A 23,252-nucleotide genomic window follows, 5' to 3' on the forward strand; every position below is an offset into this window, starting at 1 on the left:
GGAGCCGGCTCCCCGCCTCCCGGTGCGCCCGCGGCTCGGGCGCTCTGCGCGGAGCGGCGCGGACGCTTCGTTGTGCAGAGACCCGACGAATGAATTGAAGCGCCTTTCTGTTCAGGGTTGGAGAAGGATGGAGTACCTGAGGGACTGCGCCAGCCGCACCCCCGGACACGTGTGAGTGGCGGCGCTTTCCGAGCTTTAATCGAGTCGGGGAATCCTGCTGTCGTGACTGGGCACGACCTTTGGTGCTGGGGGAGAGGTTCTTGTGTCCGAAGTGGCACTGACATGAGTTATTTCCTTAGAAAATCCAAGTCAATTTAGTTATAAAATTGGTTCTAGTAAGTGCAGTGTTTTAAGAAGGTTAAAATACAAAGTGCGTGCATCCTTGTAGATGGACGCTGTCCAGCATGTACCCATTAGCCAGTGTGGCTATTGAAATCATAATAAAATTAAATATTCTTGCACTGTCCTACTAGCCACATTTCAGGTGCTCGGTGGTTACGTAAGGCTAGTGGCTGCCATTCGACAATAGTCAAATTTTTCTTTTGGACAACATTGTTCTTTATTAGTAGCTCTCAAAATTTTTCTGCTCCCAGTACACGTAGAATTGTGATACTGCCATTACTTACAGTGAGTTACTCTCTGATAAAAGTATTTCTGCTCTGGGTAATCGCTTATATTTTTGCAATCCCTATGTGTCCTTTTTTTTTTAATTGCTTTTTAGGTAGTATATTGCTGTCCAATTACTATTGGAAATGATTTAGATATGAGTTACACATTTTCCGTAATAAAACTTCTAAGGTATGTTCATCGAAGAGACGGTTTTAAGGCGTGTTTATCAAAGATGTACTCTCTTTTATTGTAGTGTTTTCTTCTGCTGCCTAACTCATTAATTAAGCTATGTCATCGGTAGGTCCCGAGTAAATGAACTAAGTGACTAGTGATCAGAACAAATAGGAGGTCCAGTATGATGGGCAGATTTTTTTTGGTTGGTGCTGGAGGTTGAGCCCAAGGCCTTCACCTTGAGCTACGTTCCTAACCTCGCCCACCCCCCCTTTGTTTCTCACCTTTTATTTTGAGACAGCATCTAACTAAATTGCCCCAGCTAGGTTCAAATTTGAGGTCCTCCTGCCTCAGAGAGGTGGTATTTACCCTGTCCTCTTCCAGGCCCACCTTATCTTCTACATCTTCAAGATCCTTTGTTTCTCTGTCCTTTCTTTGTGGAGCCAGGGCCTGACTGTGTAGTCAGGGTGGCCTTGAACTCTGCTGTGTATCCCAGGCTGGCCTCTAAGCAGTCCTGCCTCAACCTCTGGAGTGCTGGGATTACAGGTGTGGTCTGCCTTGCCTGGTTGTGTCTTTTTTTTTAAAGCCAGAAATATTATGGGTTAACTTGAAGGCTTTTGTTTGTTTGATAGTTTTTAAAAAGCAGTATGTTTATAAAATATAATTTTAAAAATTTATCTTTCGTTTATTCAAGCTTGTGCTGTGAGTGTGGTGTCCCGATTAGTCCAAATCCTGCCAATATTTGTGTGGCTTGTTTGCGAAGTAAAGTAGACATCAGCCAAGGTATTCCAAAACAAGTGTCGATTTCTTTCTGCAAGCAGTGTCAAAGGTACAGTGCATTATAGTTTTACTCTACTTAAAGTTGTGACTTAGAGAAAGAGAGTCACTGGGATATGCTGGGATTATTGCAAAATGCACAGAATAAAGTTTATGCAGTGGAGATTTAATTTTTATTTGTGTTGGTATTGCCAAAGATTTTAGAATTTGCAATTTTATATTGTACTTTTCTAGTTTACTCATATGGTAAAGAGAGTGTAAAGGTATTTGAATCAATTCCATTTTTGTTAAAGGATTTAATAGGTTTGACGTATGTAACTGGAAAATAGGAGTTGATGTTTGTAAGGATAAATGAGCAATTTGTGAAGGACATTAATGTTATTGTCATGAATTTTTATCAGTTAGTAGAAGCTGTTTGCGATAAACAGCACCTTATGTTTTAAGTAACTTATTAATACGTTTTAAGAATTAAGGTTCACAAGTGTCTTAGGCACTCTTTTATTACTGGTACCTGACAGCTGCCAGTTAAAATAGGAGAGGATTTTAGCTCACGTTGCTGTTCCATAGTGAGCGGGCTCCAAGGCAGGATGCATGGTAGAGGAGCATTGTGGAGGAGGAGCTGCCGACCTCTGCTTGTGTGAAGGTGGTGGGGAAGCAGAATCAAGGGAAGGGAGAGGGAGAAATGCCCTTCCAGGCCATGCCCCCATTGCCTAAGCTCCACCCAGCAACATCACATTTAGCCCTACACTCATTAGTAATCTCATTCACTGATGATTATCATGCTCCCATGATCCATTCACCTCCCCAGAGCTCCATCTATAAGTGCACGAAGCTTTTGGGGAACACTAGATAGAAGACATAACAAGAAGAAATTAAAGTGAGTGTAGTGTATGCAAAAGAAATGCAGTAAATCATGTGAAATGGTCTGAAGTAAAGACTGAGATTGAAAGGATTTAAATTTTAATGAGATTTTACCCAAGATTTTAAAAATTGAATCGTGCTACTTAAAATTTTAAAAAGGACTTAATATATAGATGAATAATCTAATCGTGTTGTGATGTACTAATCTGCCTTTTTGTGAGAAATAGTTCTCAACATCTTAGAAGTGCAGAATACATTATTTTAATATCATTTTGAGATGATTTTACCTGTTTTTCAGAACATAGCTAAAAGGAACTTTTTGCCATTTTGTCATCCCTTCTGGAATTTTTACTCATAATTAAAGTAATAAGACCACTTTAACAGGTTCTCTCAATTGACATTTTTTTTCCCCAGCCTGGAGATTGAATTTAAGGCCTTCACACTGTGCTACATCTTCATCTCCAGCCATTTTTTTTTTTTTTTGGTACTGGGAATCGAACTCAGGACCTAGCCCAGGGATTATCATGGGAGCATGATAATTGTGATAATCACAGGCAGGTGCTGTACCTGAGCTGTCTCCCTGACCCCCATCAGTTGGCTTTCTCAATCAGAATTTTACCTTTTTTTTTTTTTTGGTTTTTCTCCGGTACCGGGAACCGAACTCACGACCTTGCGCATGCCAGGCAGGCGCTTTTGCCGCTGAGCTAAAACCCCAGCCCCAGAATTTTACCTTTTTAAGCTAAAGGTACTGGTCTAATTGAAAGTTTACTCAAACTATTAAAATATGTTTGGGTTAAGTGGTTGAGAATAACCTTGAGTATTACTGTATTTTGCTTGTATAATAATGTGTTGTATCTGCATATTCATATGGGAATTGCATTTTTTTTTTCCTGAGAGGTACTGGATTTAAGTATTTTTTTTTCCTTCCTCAGATATTTTCAGCCACCAGGAGCTTGGGTACAATGTGCTTTAGAATCCAGGGAACTTCTTGCTTTGTGTTTGAAAAAAATCAAAGCCCCTCTGAGTAAGGTAGGTCACAGCTAAAAATCAGTATTTATAGGCATGCTTTCCATAAAGCTTCCATTTTAAGAAAATTTTCCTATGATTTTCATTATTTGCTGAGAAACCCCTCTCCCACTTTTTTTTTTTTTTTTTTTTTTTGGTGATGCTGAGTATTGATCCTGGGCCTCATGCATGCTAGGCAAATGGCAAGCACTCTTACACTGAGCTGTATCTCCTATTCTTAAGAACCCCTTATATGTAGTGTTCTTCTCCAGAAAAATCTTCATATAAAAGATCTTTAAGTCATAAAGGAGATTATGGTGTGAGGGGAATGCTAGTATTTGGTTCATTTTAAAACTTTTTTGTTGTTGCTGTGGAAAGAAAATGTGCCTCTCACTTAAAGTCTATGCATAAATGTCTCCAAAAAAACCTAAATATGATTTGGGTACAGTCCTGTTTACTTCTTTGAGACATACTTTTAATTTTCTTTATGTTAAACTTTGTGACTGTTTGAAAGGTGTCCTGATTCTTTCTTAAGCTCTGATAAAATGTCATGCAATAGTTCTTTGAAATTTCTTCATTTATTTTCTTCCTCACCGTGGAATTTCTGTTACTTAAACATTGGCCGCCGGTCTGAAATCTTTGTTTCTATTTTGCCCTTAATATTTAAAAACAAAAAAAGTCTTTCCTCATATTCTTGGCAATTTCCTGTATTTTATCTTTCAGTCTTTATTTCTATTAATTTTTTTCCCAGCATTAATATTTTTTTAAGTTCCAAAGTCATGTTCTCTTTTTTTTTTTTTTTTTGGCCTTTTTGAGCCAGGGCCTTGCTATGCAGTTCAGGCTGGCCTTGAGCTCACTTAGTAGCCCAGGCTAGTCTCGAACTCAATGGGCCTCCTGCCTCAGCCTCTTGAGTGCTGTGATTACAGGTGTGTACCACTACGCCCAGTCAAAGTCATGTTCTTGATGTATTTTGTTCTTAAATTTTTCTGAGGATTTTGATACAGGCTGAATATTTGTTATCTGAAATGCTTGGGGCAAGAAGTATTTTAGATTTCTAATGTTTTTCAAAAATTTTGGATTATATTTATGGAACAAGATATATTGGGAGTGGGACTTAAGTCTAAACGTGAAATTCACTTATGTGTTGTATACGCCTTATACACATGGCTTGAATATAATTTTAACAATATTTTAAATAGTTTTATGCATGAAACAAAGTTTGGTGGTGTAGAATTCTTCATGTCTTTAAAAAAAAAAGCTTCATGTCTTGAATTATATCAATACTCTAGAAGTTTTGAATTTTGGAATATTTTGGATTTCAGATTTTCAGTTTAGGAATACTTAGCATGTAACTATTTTTTTCTTTATCTTTTTAAAGTTTTCTTTTATTCTTTGACTTTTTTTTTCCTGGAGTCAGTTTGTTTTAGATGTGTGTATTTTATTTTATTTATGTATTTTTTTTCATTTTTACACTTAAGACTTTTGTCAAGTGTCTGATGAGTTTTAATAGGTCATTATTTCATATAGCAGATGTTTAATAAGTACCACTTCTGTGACAAACTAGTTTTGTTGATATGGCTGTAGCAGTGAGCAAGCTTATATTCTAGTTTGGGTATGTGTATATGTGTGATGTGTGGTGTAGGGTGTGATTACAGGTCAAAAACAGTAGAAGTCATCCTTGACTCTTCTCTTATACATATATCCAACTACATCAGTGAATGCTCCTGACTACCGTCAAAGTAGTTCCAGAATCTGTTTCTCATCATGTTCATTTCTGACCCACGCCATCATTTCTTGGAATTACTAGGATCGCTTCTTAACGTTTATACTTCTGGCTTTACCCTAGCCTTAACATCTGTTCTAAACACAGCAGCTGGAGGGACTGGCAAATCATAATCTTACCTACTCTGTCTTTTATCCTCTGTACCTATTAATAAAGCAAAAAGCAGTTATTGTAGAGTCCTGCAAGGTGGACATACCTGACTTTTCATAACTCCCTTGACTTTATCCCCAGCCAATTATCCTCTCACCACTTCAGTAACCAGATAGGTAGGCTCTTACCTAGTCTCCCTACTTCTTGTGTTCACTACCCATAATGCTCTTCCTTCAGATTTTTGCACAGCTCCCTTCATTACCATCTTTAATGTTTACTCACGTTTCCTTCTTTTAGAGACCTCCCCTAAATACTGTTAAATTTCAACTCCTCCTTGAAGAGTTCTTATCCCCCTCCTAGCTTTTTTGTGCACAGAATTTATACTTTTTAATATACCACGGAATTGACTGGAGGATGTCCTTGAGGAGTAGAAAAGAGAATATAGCACGTACATTTGTTCATGTATTCAGGTAGCATTTAGTCTCTGCCAAGCACAATTTTGGGAAGCTGCAATATTGCACGGAAAAAGTAAAGATCTATCTTCGCTGTGTAAGGGGGCTGGTGTTGCTAGGAGCATGGGTAGTTTATCTGTGCTGACAGGAGGAAAGATGTTGGTAAGTGGGAGATTCTGGAAATGCTCTTCAGAGAAAACAGAAGCATAGGCAGTAGCTATGAAGAAAGAGCTATTAAATGTTTGAGGAGAGCGGGGACGGTATGAAGTAGTCCTCTAGGAGAGTAGCAGAGGAAATGCAGTAGAATAATGTTGTATGGGTGCTAGACAGGCCAAACAATGAGTGTTATAAATGCTAAGAGTCGTGAGTATGGTGTGCATTTATTTCTCTAACCCCACCAACTGCCCAGATAATACATAGAGCAGGGAAAGCATTGAATTTAATCAAGGTGTTGATTTAGACTAGTGAGTGACTAAGGTAAAATGAGAGGGACTAAGGGAATTGAGAGTGTGTATGTGGCAGTATTTTGATGTTTGATGATTGACTTTCAGTTTAGCTGGGGTAGGATGGAAGTGTTTAGATGAGGTGGGATGAGCGATAATGAAAAGGTGGGAGGGTGAAAGGTTTTTCTGTTGCATTAGATTGAAGGATTTTTGGCACTTAGGAACTAGAAAGAATCTACTGGAAAGATAGATGGTTAGTAGGATTTTGGAAGGGCTGCAGTTACTGGTAAAAAGATATGGGTAGCTAACCCAGGAAAGAGAAGATCTTAGCTAGGGATGGGAACTGAAAGAATGGAGAGGTCAGGGTGTTGTGGGGATGATCTGTATGGATATTGAAATTACTAAGTATTCATATTAATGTTGTTAAAACAAATGACACTGAGCTCAGGACTAACGTCTGAGAAATGAGGGCAAATGATGCAAGGGTTAACAGAGGGTCATAGGTGGTAGAGTCTGATGACTTCAGAGTCAGGCGGAGTGTGTTGAAGGAAGCGGTAGGGAGAATGTTCTGGAATTGGGAATGAAGAACAAGGAGGGCACCTGTCTGGGTCCTGGCCAGATGGTAGAAACAAACTGAAGGCAACAGTCACGTTAGCTAGCTGTGCGGGCGTGGTATAATCAGTAGGTCTAGAGGGTGGAGGGAGTGGTCACTAAAGCAGGTGAGGATCTAGGAAGTTTCCTCTGTAATGATCGTTGAGTTCTAGATGGCAGAGTAAAAGGGTTTCAGGACTGGGAGGACCAGTAGATGAGGACAGAATAGGGACCATGTGGAACTGGATGGAAACCTGTGGGAAATGAGGGGTGACTGAGGTGTCTGTGCTGATAAAGAAGGGTAAAGGGTTGATTAAGATTGATTGGTTTTGGCTGTGTAAGCACAGATGCAGGTGAGGCTGCGTGAGGGATGCTGAGCGCATGTCAAGGACCCTTTTTCCATTCTTGCGGATGGGGATGGAGGCTGAGGGGAGAGCAGTGTTACTCAGGGCCCTTGGAGCTTCCTTTTGACTGCAGATGGAAACCGAGGGCATAGGAAGCTGCTTGTTATTCTCTGTACCTGGCATGCTTTGTTGACTATAAGGTTTTGCTTTAGGGGAGCAATCATAGGAGGAGAGTTGTACTTTAGAATGCTGTATCTATATTAGTTAGACTAGTTCTTATCAAATAATACTAGATAAAATTATCATCTGCTTGCTTATACCCTAAGTCTGTTGTCTACAGCCCAAATTGTCCATAAATCTCCAGCCCAGTATGTACCCTACTACCCATTAAACAAGTCCACTTGGTTACCTCAGATACCCTCTTAAATTTCAACACCTTTTCCCATTAAATCTGTTGTTCATTTGTGTGAGAAAAAGACCTAGTTGTCCAAGCTGGGTATTTGAGCATCGTTCTAGAGTGTGTTCTCTTCCTCTTTGTCATATCCGGTTTTTATTACAGGTTTTATCTTATCAATAGCTCTTGGCTCTGGTTCTGTTGCTTCAGATTTTTCCTGTGCCGCTTCCCTTCAGCTGCAGCTCAGACTATTGCAACAGCTTCCATTCTTGGGTTCCTACTTCCTCTGTTCTCAAACATCCCTTCTGGCTGTACTGAATTTGTTCCTCATGTTGTATAGCAATCTCCTTAACCTCTGTAGATGCTTCAGGTTTAGCAGTGAGTTAATGACTGGGGTTTCAGTATTCAGCAGTGGAACCTACTCTAATGAATGTTTCTTCTTTAAAAAAAAGCCACAGATTTAATACAAGTGGAAACTTGGCTTCATGAGGGTTCTTCTAGATAATGAAGTCCACAGTTTTTTGCCTTCTTAAAATCTACACATACACACACACATATAATATATATATATAATATGTAGCCATATATAATATATGTAATCATATATTATATATGTCACCATATATAATATATATTATATATGTAATATATTTTCCATTCAAAGAACAACACAGTTTGTTTAGAGAAAGTAATTTTTATAGCTACTTTAATTCTTGCTTGAATTATATCCGTTGCACTAATAATGTCATTGAACTGTCCTTTTGTTTGCTGCTATTGTTGCAGAGGATAAGTTTTTTTGTTATGATGGTATGTAGAATGCTGATCATAAATTCCTTAAGGTATCTTATGGAATCTGTTTATTAATGAGTTGTTTTTATTTCTTCATTGGAATTTGTTTCTTTTTTGTTGTTTTTGCTTATTTGAAGGTACGACTTGTAGATGCAGGCTTTGTTTGGACTGAGCCCCATTCTAAGAGACTGAAAGTTAAGTTGACTATTCAGAAAGAGGTAAGTTGTACATTGTTTTCTAAGCATGGTTAAGGTGCAGGTAATGAGAATGAGGGTTAGTTATTTTATGGCTTCAATAGTTTAAAAGGAAAAATGCGTTCTTAATGTTAGTCCTTTATTTTCATATCATCTGTATAAATAATGTGTTCATGGGGAGGAACAGTCTCTCCTTTTCATTTTATTAAGGAAAGGATTTAAAATAAAAACATGGCCTAAGGCAAACATGGCTGATCATTATACTGACCCATTGTAACTGACTCAGAATCTTAATGTGAAACCTACAAGTCCGTATATTTCTCTTTTGTTTTTTTTTTTCCTGTTTTGCTGGAGATTGAACGCAGGGCCTCAGGCATGCTAGGCGAGTACTTTATCACAGAGTTATACCCTCACTTCCCCTGTACTGTGTGTTTAAGAAGCTTCCTAGGTGATTTAGAATGGTTTGTGTTTGAGAATCATTACATTAAGCAATGTCTTTTTGAGGATTTTCCTTGCCTTTTTTCTTCTAAGGTTAAATTCTGTGTGTGTGTGTGTGTGTGTGTGTGTTTATTTCTAGTCAAAGGGTGGAATACACATATATAGGTACAGATATATAATTATATGCACACATATGTGTGCATGGTTCTTGAAAGCATATTCTCACAATCACTTCAACAAAAGGTAAATTTGAAGTATTAATCTAATTTTATGAATTACAACTTGTATATCTGTCTTAAAATAATGTCTTATTTTTATGACTTTAAATTTGACCAATAGCCTAAAAACATTCATAGAAAAAAGTTTAGCATCTTCTTTTAAGAAAAATATTTATAATTAAGCAAAACTTAATGAAGGAGTATAATTGTTTTCTTTTCCAGGTGATGAATGGCGCTATCCTTCAGCAGGTGTTTGTGGTAGATTATGTTGTTCAGTCCCAAATGTGTGGAGATTGCCACAGAGTAGAAGCTAAGGATTTCTGGAAGGCTGTGGTTCAGGTCAGGCAAAAGGTAAGTGAGGAAAAGATGATGAATAAATCCTACATCTTGTAATTCATTTTAGTCCATTAAAAAGAGTTAATAGAAACCTTTTCTTTTCTCTACTTGTCATATCCTTTAAGTCTGAGGAAGTCTCTGGAGCATTCATTCACTTTTGGAAATAGATCACTATTTTGCTTTTAGATAATTGTTCAAGATTGTTTTTGTTTGAAAAATTAATAGGCTAAAGCATAAATATTCTGTCACAAACTTGTCTCTTGAGATTGAGATGCTGACGTGCAGAGTGAGTTTATATTTGTAGATATGTATATATGTTTGATGTATACATATGTATGTATATATATATATATCTTGGCATTTAGTTTATTGATTCAATAATGCATTTATCTTTAGACTTTGCACAAAAAAACATTCTACTATCTGGAGCAGTTGATTCTGAAATATGGAGTGCATCAGAATACACTTCGTATCAAAGAGATTCATGGTGAGTTAAAAGGATTTGAAACAGTGTCAAAATTTTATCTCAATTTACCTAAGTAATCTTATCGTTATTGCCAATCTGAATTACTACTATCAAAAAGAACTTTCCGTTAGGAAGAAAATAGTCTTCATCTTTAATCTGTGCTAGCCGATATGGATATCACTAACCACGTGTAGCTCTTAAGTATTTAAAGGGTGGCTAGTGCAACTGAGGAACTGAATTTTTATTTTTTCTCCTGTTTTAACTTAAAATTACTTTAAGTGTGTTAGATTATTATGTCTTATGTCTCTGTTCTGTTGGGTAGCACATATCTAGAAGTATGATTGTTTTCATTGATGTCCTTCTCCCATCACAGTTTGAGATATTTCCCAAGCATGTGGTTTGTGATAGATGCCATCTGGGTTTTTAAAACATGCAGATGAATTAATACTCGTGCTCTCAATTGGCTACTCATCCCACAAAGTAGGAGAATAAACTAGTAACTATATTAATATAGTATAGATTGCTGATATAAAATTCATTAAAAAGTAGCGGAGAGAGATACTGTTTGGAAGAACAAAATTATTTTTAAGATCTGTAAGTTCTTTTTTCTTATGCCTAAGATGTTTGTGATAGAGGTATTAATTCAGAAGCCTAATCAGTACAGTAATAATGAAGTGATACATAAATACTATTGGGTTTCTTCTCTAGTGAGGCTTGAACTCAGGACCTTGCGCTTGCCAGCCAGGCACTGTGCTGCTTGAGCTATCTCCCTGGCCCACTATGAGGTTCCTTAAGATTGTAGGTTGTTCCACTTATTGCAGAAAATGCTCTTCTTTGTTCTTTTTCTCTGTCCTTTATCCTTTTTTTTTTCTGTAGAACTAAAACATATTGTTTTCATTTATTAGCATTTGTCTGTCCTTTTGCCAAAACAAGTCTTAAGTGATACCCTTAGTCTGTTGTGGCTATAATTTCTTAATATTTTCTAATAATTTGATTTTGTCAAATACGGATTTAATTTATGATGCCATGTTAGTAGAGGCAAATCTTATTTTGCAGAATTATTTATATGGCTTTTTTTTTTTAAAGATGGTCTGGATTTCTATTATTCTTCAAAACAACATGCTCAGAAGATGGTAGAATTTCTTCAGTGTACAGTTCCTTGTAGGTATGTTGTGAATCTAAATGTGACCAAGTCCAAGAAATGGGGCTGGATTTGGACACATCTGTTCTTCAGGCTTAGATGTCTTATGTTAGAATATTTAAAGTTTTAATAGGAATGCTTACACAATCAGGAAACATTTACTAGTTACTTTATTGAATGTACTAGCTGAAGAGTATGTAAAAATCTCTTTAGGGAGTTAGACCTACCTCCACGATAATAAGCACTGTAGTTCTGAAATACGGATCGACTGAATGATGAGAGAAAGAATAAATGGGAATAGGAGGACTTTGGGTATAAGATTCAGAAGGGAGATAGAGTGCACCTGAAGGATGGAGGAAGTTTTCATAGGTAGAGTTTGTATTAAAAGGTGAGATTAGTGTGAAGAAAGATTTGGCAATGAGCACTAGTGTGGGTTTTTAATAGATGTATGGAGAGTAGATTAGTCTGATCCAAGGGAACGTTTTGGAGCTTGATAAAGTTGAAAATAGGTAGGGTGCAGCTGTACTGATAAAGATTTTTAAATAAAAGTGGATGCTTAGGCTTTGCCATAGCAGGCATCAAAAATCTATTTCAGACCTTGGACAGTAATAATTTGATTTGATGAAAATTGACATTTCAGAGTCTATACAAGTTAGACCTTTGCATTACTATTAAATTTTTTTTAATAGATGTAAAACATCACAGAGACTGATCTCTCAGGATATCCACAGCAACACATACAACTACAAAAGCACTTTTTCTGTGGAAATTGTTCCAATATGCAAGGTACTTTTATTATTTAATCCATATCTATAAAAGTTCAAGTAATTAATTGGTTTTCCTTCTAGGGTGGTTACACTTAGACTGACTTTCATAAATAATTTCTGACACATTCAACCTTGTTTAAAAAATATACAAGAAGCAGGATATGCTTGTAATTATGAATTAGCATGCATTTTACTTTGGTGTGTTAACATTGGAAGACCTGAGTGCATTTTTTTTTTAAGTCTCTAAATTCCTTAAAATTGTAATCCTAACCAGGGAAGGAGACCTGTGGCGGATGGGAATGGTTCTAGGGATAGAGGGAGAAGGGAGGAAGGCGAGGGGAAGGGGAAATAAAAAAGACTAAGATGTGGATACAGATATGTACCAACTTCCTATGGTAAATATATTCATTATATATCACAGACATTATATATTGGAAATTAACAGTAAAAAGGAAAATCCTAAAAAAAAGAATATTGTGATCCTAGTGAATGTATAACAGTTCTATGAAACTTTGATTTGTAAGAATGATTTTAAAAAAAATAAGTGAGCCATTTTGTGGTGTGTGAATAGGCTTTTGGCCATGTTTAACAGTATTATGGGAATGAGATCATAGAATCATTTTTATTTGAATAAAACTTAAAATGTAGATTATTTCAGTTAATTGTAGTAAGATGAAACTGGTTCGAAAATATGAATGAATTAAAATTCAGTAGGTGAATTACTGGGTGCCTCATGTGTATAAGGCTGTACAGTGTGGATTGTGTTGCTGGATTTCTCTAACTTGCAGGAATTCATTGGTGATATTGCATCACTGAAATGACAGCATAATTTATTGTGATCATTCTACATAAAATTAATAGCTAAGTACTATAGTGTGTTTCACTTTGTTTATGTCTCTTAAACTGAGGAAAGCCATGTTAAGAAGGAATTGCAGCTGAGGTACATGAGATTTGATTAAAGTTTTATAACTGCAAAATGATAAAGTCAGAATTTGCACGCAGGTCTATGTGTATAAAGCTTTAAAGCATTAATACTAATTTATAGTGCAGCGCTAGGGATGGAAAGAGAGCCTTAAAACAGGGTTGGCAAATTTTCTATGAAGGACCAGTTATTAAATATTTTCTATTTTCAGGCCATATAATCTCTATTGCAACTTTTCAGCCCTCTTACTATTGCGCAAAAGTCACCAGGGATGATATATAAGTGAATGACCAGTGCTGTGTTCAGTAGAACTTCATGAAGCACAAGTGGTGGGCTGAATGCCGTTTTATGCCAACCTCTGATTGAAAAAAGTGAATATTTTCTTGGCACAAAGCCTGGAACGTAGGAATTTAGGTGTGGGCATATTTAGGCCTGTGTGTTTAACTGCTTTGAGTGACCAGTGTAACTAACTAGGGGAATACACTGTGTGAAGATGTACAGTTGTCTCTTGCGGTCTGTAGGGGATTGGTTCCAGGACCTCATACAGGTAACACAACAGGATGTTCAGGTGCCCGATATGAAATGGTACAGTATTTGCATATCGTCTGTTCATATCTTCCTATATACTTTATCTCTGTATTACTTATACCGAATACAACGTATATGTTATGTAAATACTTGTTAATATTGTAGAGAATGATGACAAAAAAAAGTCCAGATTTTTAAAAATGCATTTTTGATCTCTGTTGAACCTTCAGAGGTGGAACACACAGATGCAGATGGCTGACTTGTGTTTCTGTTTTTGGAAACTCTTGAGTTAAAAACCAAGGGTTGGAGAGGAATTATACACAAATTATCCCTTTAGTGGAGAGTCTAGTGTTGTAAATAGGTATAGCTTAAAATATAACAGATCTTTTTACATGTAATACAGTCTGACATCACAATTACATTGTTGGTTTATATAATATTTTCTAAAATATGTAGACATGTGACTTTGGGCATTAAAATATTTGATTACGTATTGATATATGGTATTTGGAACCTTTTAAGAGAAACATGTTCTTTTGAACCTTTTTATGAATATTGAAGGAAGTTAGATTTAGAACATCGCAGTACTCCTAATGTACTTTGATTAGAATGTACACTATACTAACATGTAGAGTGATAAACACTGTAATAATGTTGAAATAAACTTAATAGCTTGGAAACTAGGCCCGGGAAGATTTCTAAAAGCATTTTAATTAAGACAAATATATTTGTCTGAATAAGTTATATCTTTCAATTTTTTAATGTTTTGGTTGAGCAAGTACAGTTTGATTTGATTTACATTGATAAGCATTTACAGAGACTGTTGCTTAGGATTTGCATCATTTTAAATGTTACTTCTTATGCCTAGGATAATGTTGTTTGTCTGTCTCCAAAACTTGCACAAAGCCTGGGAAATATGAACCAGATTTGTGTGTGTATTCGAGTAACCAGTGCCATCCATCTCATTGATCCAAACACCTTGCAAGGTAAGTTTTGGAAACTAAATTTGCCTTGACAGTTAGTTGTATATATGCCAAGCAGTAATAATTTATGTTGGGCTGGGGCTGTAGCTCAGTGGCACAAGTGCCTGCCTGGCAAACGCAAGGTCCTGAGTTTGATTCCCGGTACCAAAAAAAAATGTTTATGTTTGTGTTGTCATTCTCAACAGTTGTGTTTTAAAAGACCAATTAAAATTTATACTATTGTTTATAAACACTGTGGAATTATAAGGCATTTAATTTGTTGCCCTTTTTTTTCAGATAGGATCTCATTATGTAGTATAGGCTGGCATTGATTTCATAGGGATCCTCCTCCCTCAGTCTACCAAGGGCTGGGATTACAGGTGTTGGGCCAGCATGCCTGGTTTGCATTTTTCATTTAAAGGAACGAGTCTGAATTTAACAGATTTCCTAGTTTTTTTTATTGAAATAGACTTACTTATATCATTTAATTTTGTAACTAATTACTAAAGTTCATGGGTAAATTTTAGTATTTAACAAGTATTTTAAATTTTGGAACCTTTTTATTTTTTGTGATCCAATGGAACTTTATTTGAATAAGAATTTTAGGGCCAGGGATACAGCTCAGTGGCATAAGTGCCTGCCTGCCAAGTGCAAGGTCCTGAGTTCGATTCCCAGTACCAAAAAAAAAATAGATAAAAAAATAAAAATTTTAACTAATTTCAAAGTTATTGATCACTTAAAAATATTCCCTTTATAAAATGTATTTTTAAAAGAAGATTTCCTGTTGACTGTCAGTGAATTTGGCTGGATCTGCTTGATCTTTTTTTGTAAGTTTCATGAAATGTAAATCTTCTGTTATAACAAATTGAGTTTATTTTGATCCTTTCCAAGAAGCAATTTATTACCCTTATCAATTATAGTCATGAGCCAGATGTCTATTTATAGTATCAGGATTGACATTCTTTATCTGTCAGCAAGAAATTAAACTGCTAAGACGCTGATACGTTTCTGAACCAGTACATGAAATGACTCTGACTGATCAACTCTGATCTTATTTAAAAGGCACTTAGCTCTGTGGCTTTCTAATTACAGTTAATATTTAAGATACGTTTGGTACCTGCTATTTCCCTTGTGCTGGACAAAGTTTGGGGCTAATTCATTTGAATAAAGATGACCCTGGAGAGTGAGTTGACAGTTGTAGTTCCAGTTGATCTGTTGTTTCCCAGCTGGTATATCTTATGTTCTTCCTAGTTGACATATTTGGTGACTTTTTGAAATACGTCAGTGTTTTGTTCCTTGCTGTTGTTTATTGTAGTTGCTGATGTTGATGGGAGCACATTCTGGAGTCATCCTTTCAATAGTTTATGCCGTCCCAAACAGCTGGAAGAGTTTATTGTGATGGAGTGCAGCATAGTCCGAGACCTCAAACGCAGTGCCGGTGCTGGAGTCATATCAAAAAAGGTAGCCACACTATTTTTATTTACTTTCTGTCATCTTACTGTTTCTCTTTTTTTTTTCATTATGGAGTCTAAATAAAGCTAACCCTATGGTAGATTAAAAATACATTTTATGAGCTTTCATGTCCTTTTTCTTCCCTTTTAAAAAAAAGTGGAATAATTATAAAAATACACTTACTCTGCCTGGTAAGTTATTTTTATTTTTTGTGTTGGAAAAAAGTTTAAATGTTTACTTCATTATTCTAAACAATCATTTATTTTTATAAAAGAGGACTGAGTGACCGAATACCCTCTTGACATTTTAAAAATCATTACTGTACGCTAAATATTTCAATATGTATCTCTTAACAGTGTATCACTATCAAAACTATTAACTGTTCGTAGCCTGTATTTATATTACCTTATCTGTGCCTTAGTGTCTCTTATGATTTGTTCTGACTAGTATCCAGTTGGAGACCACACGTTAAATGATGGTGGATATTATAGTTGTGAAGTACTTTATTTAATAATAACCCTCTTCCTGTTCTAGTTTTTTTTCATGGTTTGGTTTCTTTTGGGTCATGGTACCAACTTCCTTAGACAAGTAGTACATTCATAGAATATTGTCTACCTGTATCTTCCTGTTGCCTCATGATACCACTTAATTTGCTCTTAATACCCAGTGTTTTCTCTAACCTGGAGAGTGGGTCTAAAGGTTTATTAGGTAAATTTGGGTTAAATATTTTTTTGCAAGACTATTTGGGAAGTGATGCTTTTTTCTGGTGCCTCTTCTTTTTATCTCCGTGTTGAGATCCCTTAATTGTATCACTGACTTGCAGTATATTGCTGTTGGTCTCTCTTCACTTGGTCTGTATTAGTAAAAGGTTGGCACACAGTATCCTCATTTCAGCCTGTAAGTTTGAAAGGTCATTTACAAGTAAAATGTTATATTGGAAAGGGAATTAACAATTTTCTGGTTTAAAATTTCAAATATTAAAAAATTAATTGGTAAAGATTTGGATTTTCTGATAGTGTGCTACTGGGCTTTCAAGATTATTTTGTCAGAACCTTGGATTTTTGAACCCTTTGTTTTAAACAAACTTTTGCTTGGAATATTTTCTTGATTTAAGAGACCTACCTTTTCAGTTAGCTGTTTGCTCAGTCTGTATTGGTCAGTCTCCCTATGAAAAGATTTCTTTTGAAAATTCTATGTATATCTTTTCCAGAGGACATTGTTAATGTTTCATAAATGCCTTGACCAAATCTTAACAAAAACCCTTTATTTGCTTTTAATATTTTCTTTCTCTGTACTTAGGATTTAGTAATTTGTTACTTTTGACAGTATTTTAGAGATGTGGAAAACAGAAATAAAAATTCTTGCCTTTAAAATGAGAATGAGAAAGCTAAAAATCAATATTGTATTTAATTTTTCTGTGAGCCTTCTTGAGTTGCTGAGGTTATTGAAGAGTACGTTTTCTTTCCTTTTAAGCATACCCTTGGGGAAGTCTGGGTACAGAAGACATCTGAAATGAATACAGATAAACAGTATTTTTGTCGCACTCACTTGGGACATCTTCTAAATCCTGGAGACCTGGTGTTGGGGTTTGTATTACTTTGTAGAATTTTAAACTGCCAGTCAGCGTTGCATGTTTTCTTTGGTAGCCAAAAGAGCTACCTAAAATACTAAAGTTGTTCATTCCAGAAAGATTGCAGAGTTCTTAAGAACCTCTTACACCTCGTTATTGGTAACTGAATTATGTGTTGGACAGAAGGCTGTCGTTCCATCATCTAAAGGAGCTGTTTGTTCCAGTGTTTTGATGATTGAACCCTGACTTTATTACATGCATATTTACAGTTTTTTTAAGGGAGTGGGTAGTTTTTTATTAAACATGTTCAAGTCTGTTTTGCTTCCTTAACAAATACATGGAAAGATGGACAAAACTCACAGACAGATTGCCTTTTTATCTTTTCGAGGTCTGCAAAAGGATGTTTATTATAAAATGAATTATAAAACTATTAAAGTGGGCAGCATTAACTGACTTAAAAGGAAGTCTTAGGTGATATTTGTCAAATGAAAAGTTAAATGCCAAGGCCAAGTAGTTAAGTTTTTCATTATATTTCAGGTTTGATTTGGCTAATTGTAACTTGAATGATGAACATGTCAACAAAATGAACTCAGATAAAGTTCCAGATGTGGTAAGGCTTTTGGTTTTTCTTTTTTCCCATGTTGAAGATGCTGTAACTCTTACGAGAGAGGTACATGAGGTCATAGTTTTGAAAATAATGCATCAGTTAGAGATTGTCTTTGAAATCAGTTAAGGCATAATATCAGAAGTCTGTTGATTTATTTACCAATGTTAGTAATCAAACCCACGGCCTCATATGCTAGGCAAGCACTGTACCACTGAGCTATGTCTCTACTCCCTTAATTTTCACTCATTTTTGGGAGGTGGGTACTGATGAGTGAAGCCAGGTGCTTGCTAGGCAAGAACTCTACCACTGAGCTGCACTCGCAGCCTTTTTTAAAAACTTTGAGATAGGGTTGCTCAGGCTGGCCTCAAATTTGCAGTCCTCTTGCCTCAGCCTGTAAGTAGCTGTGATAATAGGGTCATGCCTTGTTGCCAGGCTTCAGAAGTCTTTGTTTGATACCATTTTCCTTGGGGGGGATGTCCAAGAATTTTGGAGGTTTCTTTGTTGCTGTTTGTAATCAAATTTTCATTGTCAAAGTACTTGGTACTATCTGTAGAGTAAGCTTGTAGCCAGAAATGATGACCTTTGGAGTACTCAGGTTCATTCGTAACTAGGCTCAGCTAGGCTTATTTTATGTGTATTGTCAGTGAAGAAGGCATTTAGAGTTAATACCATTATTCAGAGTTAAATGTAACTGGAGTAGAAAATAACCTTCACATGATCAGGTACTAGAGAAAGGCTTAGTTGGGACAAATCTTAAATTCTAACACGATGAGTTTAAGAGTCGTGAACAGTAGTGAAGTAAACAAAAGATTATTTTGAAATACACATTGATTTCTTTAGCTTTGGGCAGAAGTGAAGTCGTGATAAAAGAGGGACCCTCCCACTGTTACCACCCAGTTTTGCTTTCTTTAATTGATAAATTAGGAAATAGCAGGATAGTTTGAATAGAAATAAGAATAGGTGTTTTTTATTTCTTTTTTTGTTTTGTTTTCTTTCTATAAGGCAGGGCATTGCTGTGTTGCCCAGTCTGACCTGGAATGCATGATCCTCCCATCTCGGCCTCCCAAATAACTGGGATTACAGGGCATGCCACCTTGCTTTCTTCCCAATGTAGGTATTTCTAGTGAGGTTATAGGAGTAGATCACGGCAGTCTTTGAAGATTTTGTGTTCTGTAGAGTTATTTTCATGTATTCATTGTACAGTTATTAAGCATTGTTGTAAGATACACTGTTGAGAGTCACGTGCAGTTTTGTAAGTGGTTATTAGAGTAGGACGCGTTGCTGTGGTGTTCCAAGATGACCTGTGTGAGGAGTAAGTACTGCAGATTCTTGCTATTAGAACTTTGATATTCAGTCACTGGAAAATGTAACGTAATTCTAACAGTTATATAAATAATGCCAGATACATTCTCATGTATAAGTAGATGGACAAAAATTTTAAAATTGTTTTTGGTACTGCCTCTTGGTCTCTACACCTTTTTCCTGAGGTATAACTCCTCAACATTTGGAACTTCTCTGGCATTCCTACAGCCTTTCATTTTTAAACTTTATTGGATCTTATAGCTCTACTTTGTAGTTGTGTGTTATAACAAAGTTGTTCTGTTGTAGGTATTAATCAAGAAGAGCTATGACCGGACCAAACGTCAGCGTCGTAGAAACTGGAAACTGAAGGAGCTTGCGAGAGATAGAGAAAATACGGACACAGATGATGAAAGGTCCCACTTTATTCAAAACCTGTGTATTTTCTGAGAGGAGAGCCTTATGATAAATTATTTTCATTTTTTTTGTAAAGAAGTAGGCATCACACAATTGATCTTTGCACTCTTAATTTTGGATTCTTGTCAAGATATTGGTGGAATTGGTATAAGGATGTAGTGATTATTAACACAAATTCGATCATTATTTCTTGTGTTACTATCTTATAATTGTAATATTAATGTAAACAATTCAGTTGAAAAGTTAAAATATAAGCAATTTGTGGATTTCACAAATAGGCGATGTGTACTGGTGATTTGAGATTAAAAGAAAATTTCCAGTTTGTCAGTATTTAATTAAAGCTCATATTCCACCTTTTAAATGTTTCTGTATCCAACAGGCAATACCAAGATTTTCTTGAAGATCTTGAAGAAGACGAGGCACTTAGAAAAAATGTCAACATTTATAGAGGTTGGTGTTGTAGTAGTGTTTTAAGTCAGATGTTGTATATATATAGTACCAGTGGGAGTATTATGGTATCTTCAGCTTTGATTTTCATAGATGACTTTTTCTTGTTTATTTATTTCTTTTATTTTTATTTTTTTTTTCCGGTACCAAGAATCGAACTCACGACCTTGCGCTTGCCAGGCAGGTGCTGTGCCACTGAGCTAAATCCCCAGCCCCTCTTGTTTATTTTTTAAACTACTGTAGTCAGACTTTTATAAATGATGCCAATAATGTTGAGGCAGGTATTTCTATATTTTCATATTTGTATTTATTTGAAATCCTTCCTTTTTTTAGATTCAGCAGTCCCTGTAGAAAGTGACACAGATGATGAAGGAGCGCCTCGAATCAGTCTGGCTGAGATGCTTGAGGACCTTCATCTTTCTCAGGATGCCACTGGCGAAGAGGGCGCAGCTATGATGACGTAATGAAATCATGTAGACTCTGCCCACCTGTGGGTGCAGGAAGTTGGACACAGTAACTTGCTGTATATTCCATCTATGCCTTCATATTTCAAGAGGAGAAATTTATTTTAAAACTAAATAAAAAGGACTATTTTGATTCCTCAAAGGGCTAAAGGGTTTGATAGTTTTGGAATTTAAGAGAATAAAAGATTAGGGAGAATTTAATTTTGCCAAAGTTTAGGCTATTTCATGTGTGTGGTTTTATCACTTTGCTTTTATTTAAGGCCCTGTAGTATTTTCTTCACATACCTAATGCTACTGCTGGACTTAAAAGCTCAAAAGTTGAGATTCATTATATGTTAACTAAATATTCAAACAAAATAGTCTTTACATTCTTTTTATGTTGATTGCTTTATAGAGAGAGCCAGTAACCTGGTGGATCATCTGTAATGTGCACTTCGATTCATTTTAGATCATTTCTATTTCCTCTGAGTAGGGAAATTGTTGTTCAGTTTATCACTGAACATTGAGGAAGGAAGTCTTATTTCTCCATAAAGTTAACATTTTCAAAAGCTTTCCCCTCTCTGTGTCTCTCTACCCCACCTTCTTCTCTCCCTCCCTTCTCCCTCCCCTCTCATAGACTAGTTATTTCAGGTAACAGTGTAATTTTTCATTATCTTTGCCTGGACCAGCAATTTAGCCAGTAACCTGGTTTACAACTTGAGGATTCTAGCATGTAGATGATAAAATAATAAAAATTAAGTACATTTTTATTTTTAATAAAGCGTGTTTCCCATGAATCAGATTTGAATGAAGAATACCTTCTATATTCTGAAAGAAGACCTTTGCTTGGATTTTAAAGTGCTCTGAGAATCAAGTATTATCCTGTTTCTGTAAGCAAGATTAGATTTACTGAATATACCAAACCAATGCTACTTCACTCATTCTTTGTGTATCAATAAATGAGGCCATTGAGCCAACACTGAATGGAACATTTTCTGGTTTTAACTTTGGACTCCCTAATTTTGAAGTCATGAAGAAGACTTGAACTTTCTGTAGTGGCTTTTCTCTGTGTATATTGTAGTTCAAGTTGTGTGTCTAAAAGGAGTAGCCTACCCTTGGTATGGTAGATTAGTAGTCTTAGTTTCAGAGGTGCTTCAGTCACATTGCTGGGACACAGTACCTGCCATAACTTAAAGGAAGGTTTATTCTGACTCAGTTTGTGGAGGTTTCAGTACAGGGTGCTGGTTCCGAGGCCTGATGGCCCGGCAGTGGGGCATCACAGAGAAGCTGCTCACCGGGCATGGTGGCAGGAAAGCAGAAAGAATCAAGGGAGGGACCGGGAAAGGAGCTAGGCCTCCCACGGTGACACAGTGACCCACCTCTCCTGACCAGACCCCAGCTTTTAATAGCGAGTCAGCTGTCATGCCCCATAATCCTTACCTCCCCAGAGCCCCATCTGTGATCACGTGAAGGGACAGGGAGGTGTAAACGGTAGCAGCGTGGCTGTGGCCATCTTCACGTGCAGCTGGTGCTTACATTTTATGTCACGATTTTAAAAAGCATGAAGATATCCTTTCCCTGTTTGTGCCTTTGAAATTGTTTCGTGGTCATATTTACATGAGATATCTAATGCAGTTTTCCAAAGTAGAACTGTTAAGTTACTTAAGCACTTGCCATAAGATTTTTCCTACTAACTATTTAGTTTTATTTTTGATGTTATATCTTCGTGAGTGCCGAAGCCTGTTACGGTTTGTGTCTCGTTGTTTCCCTGAAGCCTCAGGCCCTTGTAGGTGGGCCTTTGGGGAGGTGGCTGGATCATGGGGATGTGATACTCCTCACTGCTGAGGATTAGTCCACTGCTGAGTTTATAGCTCAGCGTGATGTGGGGAGGCAAACTCTGGTTGGAAGTGCATCGCTGGGGATGCCTGGGGGGGTCTGTCTCCCTCCCTGATCCCTTTTCTGCTTCCTGCCTGCCATGTCCTGAGCTGTTTCTCCTCTGCCGTGCCCCTCCACCGTGCCTCCCTGCCTTGGAGCCAGCTGACTGTGGACTGACACCTCTACAGATTGAGCTTAAAATAAACCTTTCCTCTGAGTTGTGGGTATTGTGTCTTAGCCATGAGAAACTAAGGCAAAACCTGTTACTGAAAAAGCCCATGAGAAGGCAAAGGAGTGAGAGATGTTACAATCTAAGAGCTTAACCAGCGAAGCAACCTTGATAAATCTACAGGTTTTTTTTGTTTTTTGTTTTTTTGCCTTTTTGAGACAGGATGTTGCTATGCAGTTCAGGCTGGCCTTAAGCTTACATTGTAGCCCAGGCTGGTCTTGAACTCACAGTGATCCTCCTGCCTCAGCCTTCCGAGTGTGGGAATTACAGGTGTGTGCCACCATGCCCGGCTGACATCTATGGTTTTAGAGTATGGCTCCCATACTTAACAGGCTTGTGGGTCTCACAACACTTAATTGATGTCCCAGAGTTGAGAAGGGTTGCAAAGATTAATCAAATGCAGAAGAGGGTGACTTATAACCAAATTTACATGTATGACTAAATAGTTAGTGTGATTATGTACCCAGATCTACACTTTAAGCTATGTATTGAAAAAAAATTGGTACATGTACTTAACATATCCTAAATCTTTTCATCCCTCCATCCCTTTCCTATTTGTAAACAATCTATTTCTCTGTTCCTGTTGTGTTTATTTTGTTTTTGAAATTACTTATACTTTGAGTTTCTTGTAT

The 23,252-nt window shown here is 36.7% G+C and overlaps 1 protein-coding gene across 1 annotated transcript; it reads left to right on the forward strand.

Annotated features, from left to right (window-relative positions):
- Nmd3 (NMD3 ribosome export adaptor) lies at positions 1 to 21,505 on the forward strand. The gene is made up of 15 exons (XM_005393131.2): positions 1 to 171; positions 1,475 to 1,609; positions 3,351 to 3,447; positions 8,447 to 8,527; positions 9,382 to 9,510; positions 9,892 to 9,982; positions 11,048 to 11,126; positions 11,792 to 11,888; positions 14,188 to 14,305; positions 15,597 to 15,742; positions 17,207 to 17,319; positions 17,841 to 17,913; positions 19,519 to 19,625; positions 20,006 to 20,076; positions 20,407 to 21,505. Exons 1-15 carry the CDS (start codon positions 128 to 130, stop codon positions 20,535 to 20,537), a joined length of 1,512 nt encoding a protein of 503 aa, XP_005393188.1. The 5' UTR covers positions 1 to 127; the 3' UTR covers positions 20,538 to 21,505.
- The last annotated feature ends 1,747 nt before the right edge of the window (positions 21,506 to 23,252 follow it).

This window comes from Chinchilla lanigera, unplaced genomic scaffold (genome assembly GCF_000276665.1).
Source record: "Chinchilla lanigera isolate Chin_1 unplaced genomic scaffold, ChiLan1.0 scaffold00047, whole genome shotgun sequence".
NCBI classification, from domain to species: Eukaryota; Metazoa; Chordata; class Mammalia; order Rodentia; family Chinchillidae; genus Chinchilla; species Chinchilla lanigera.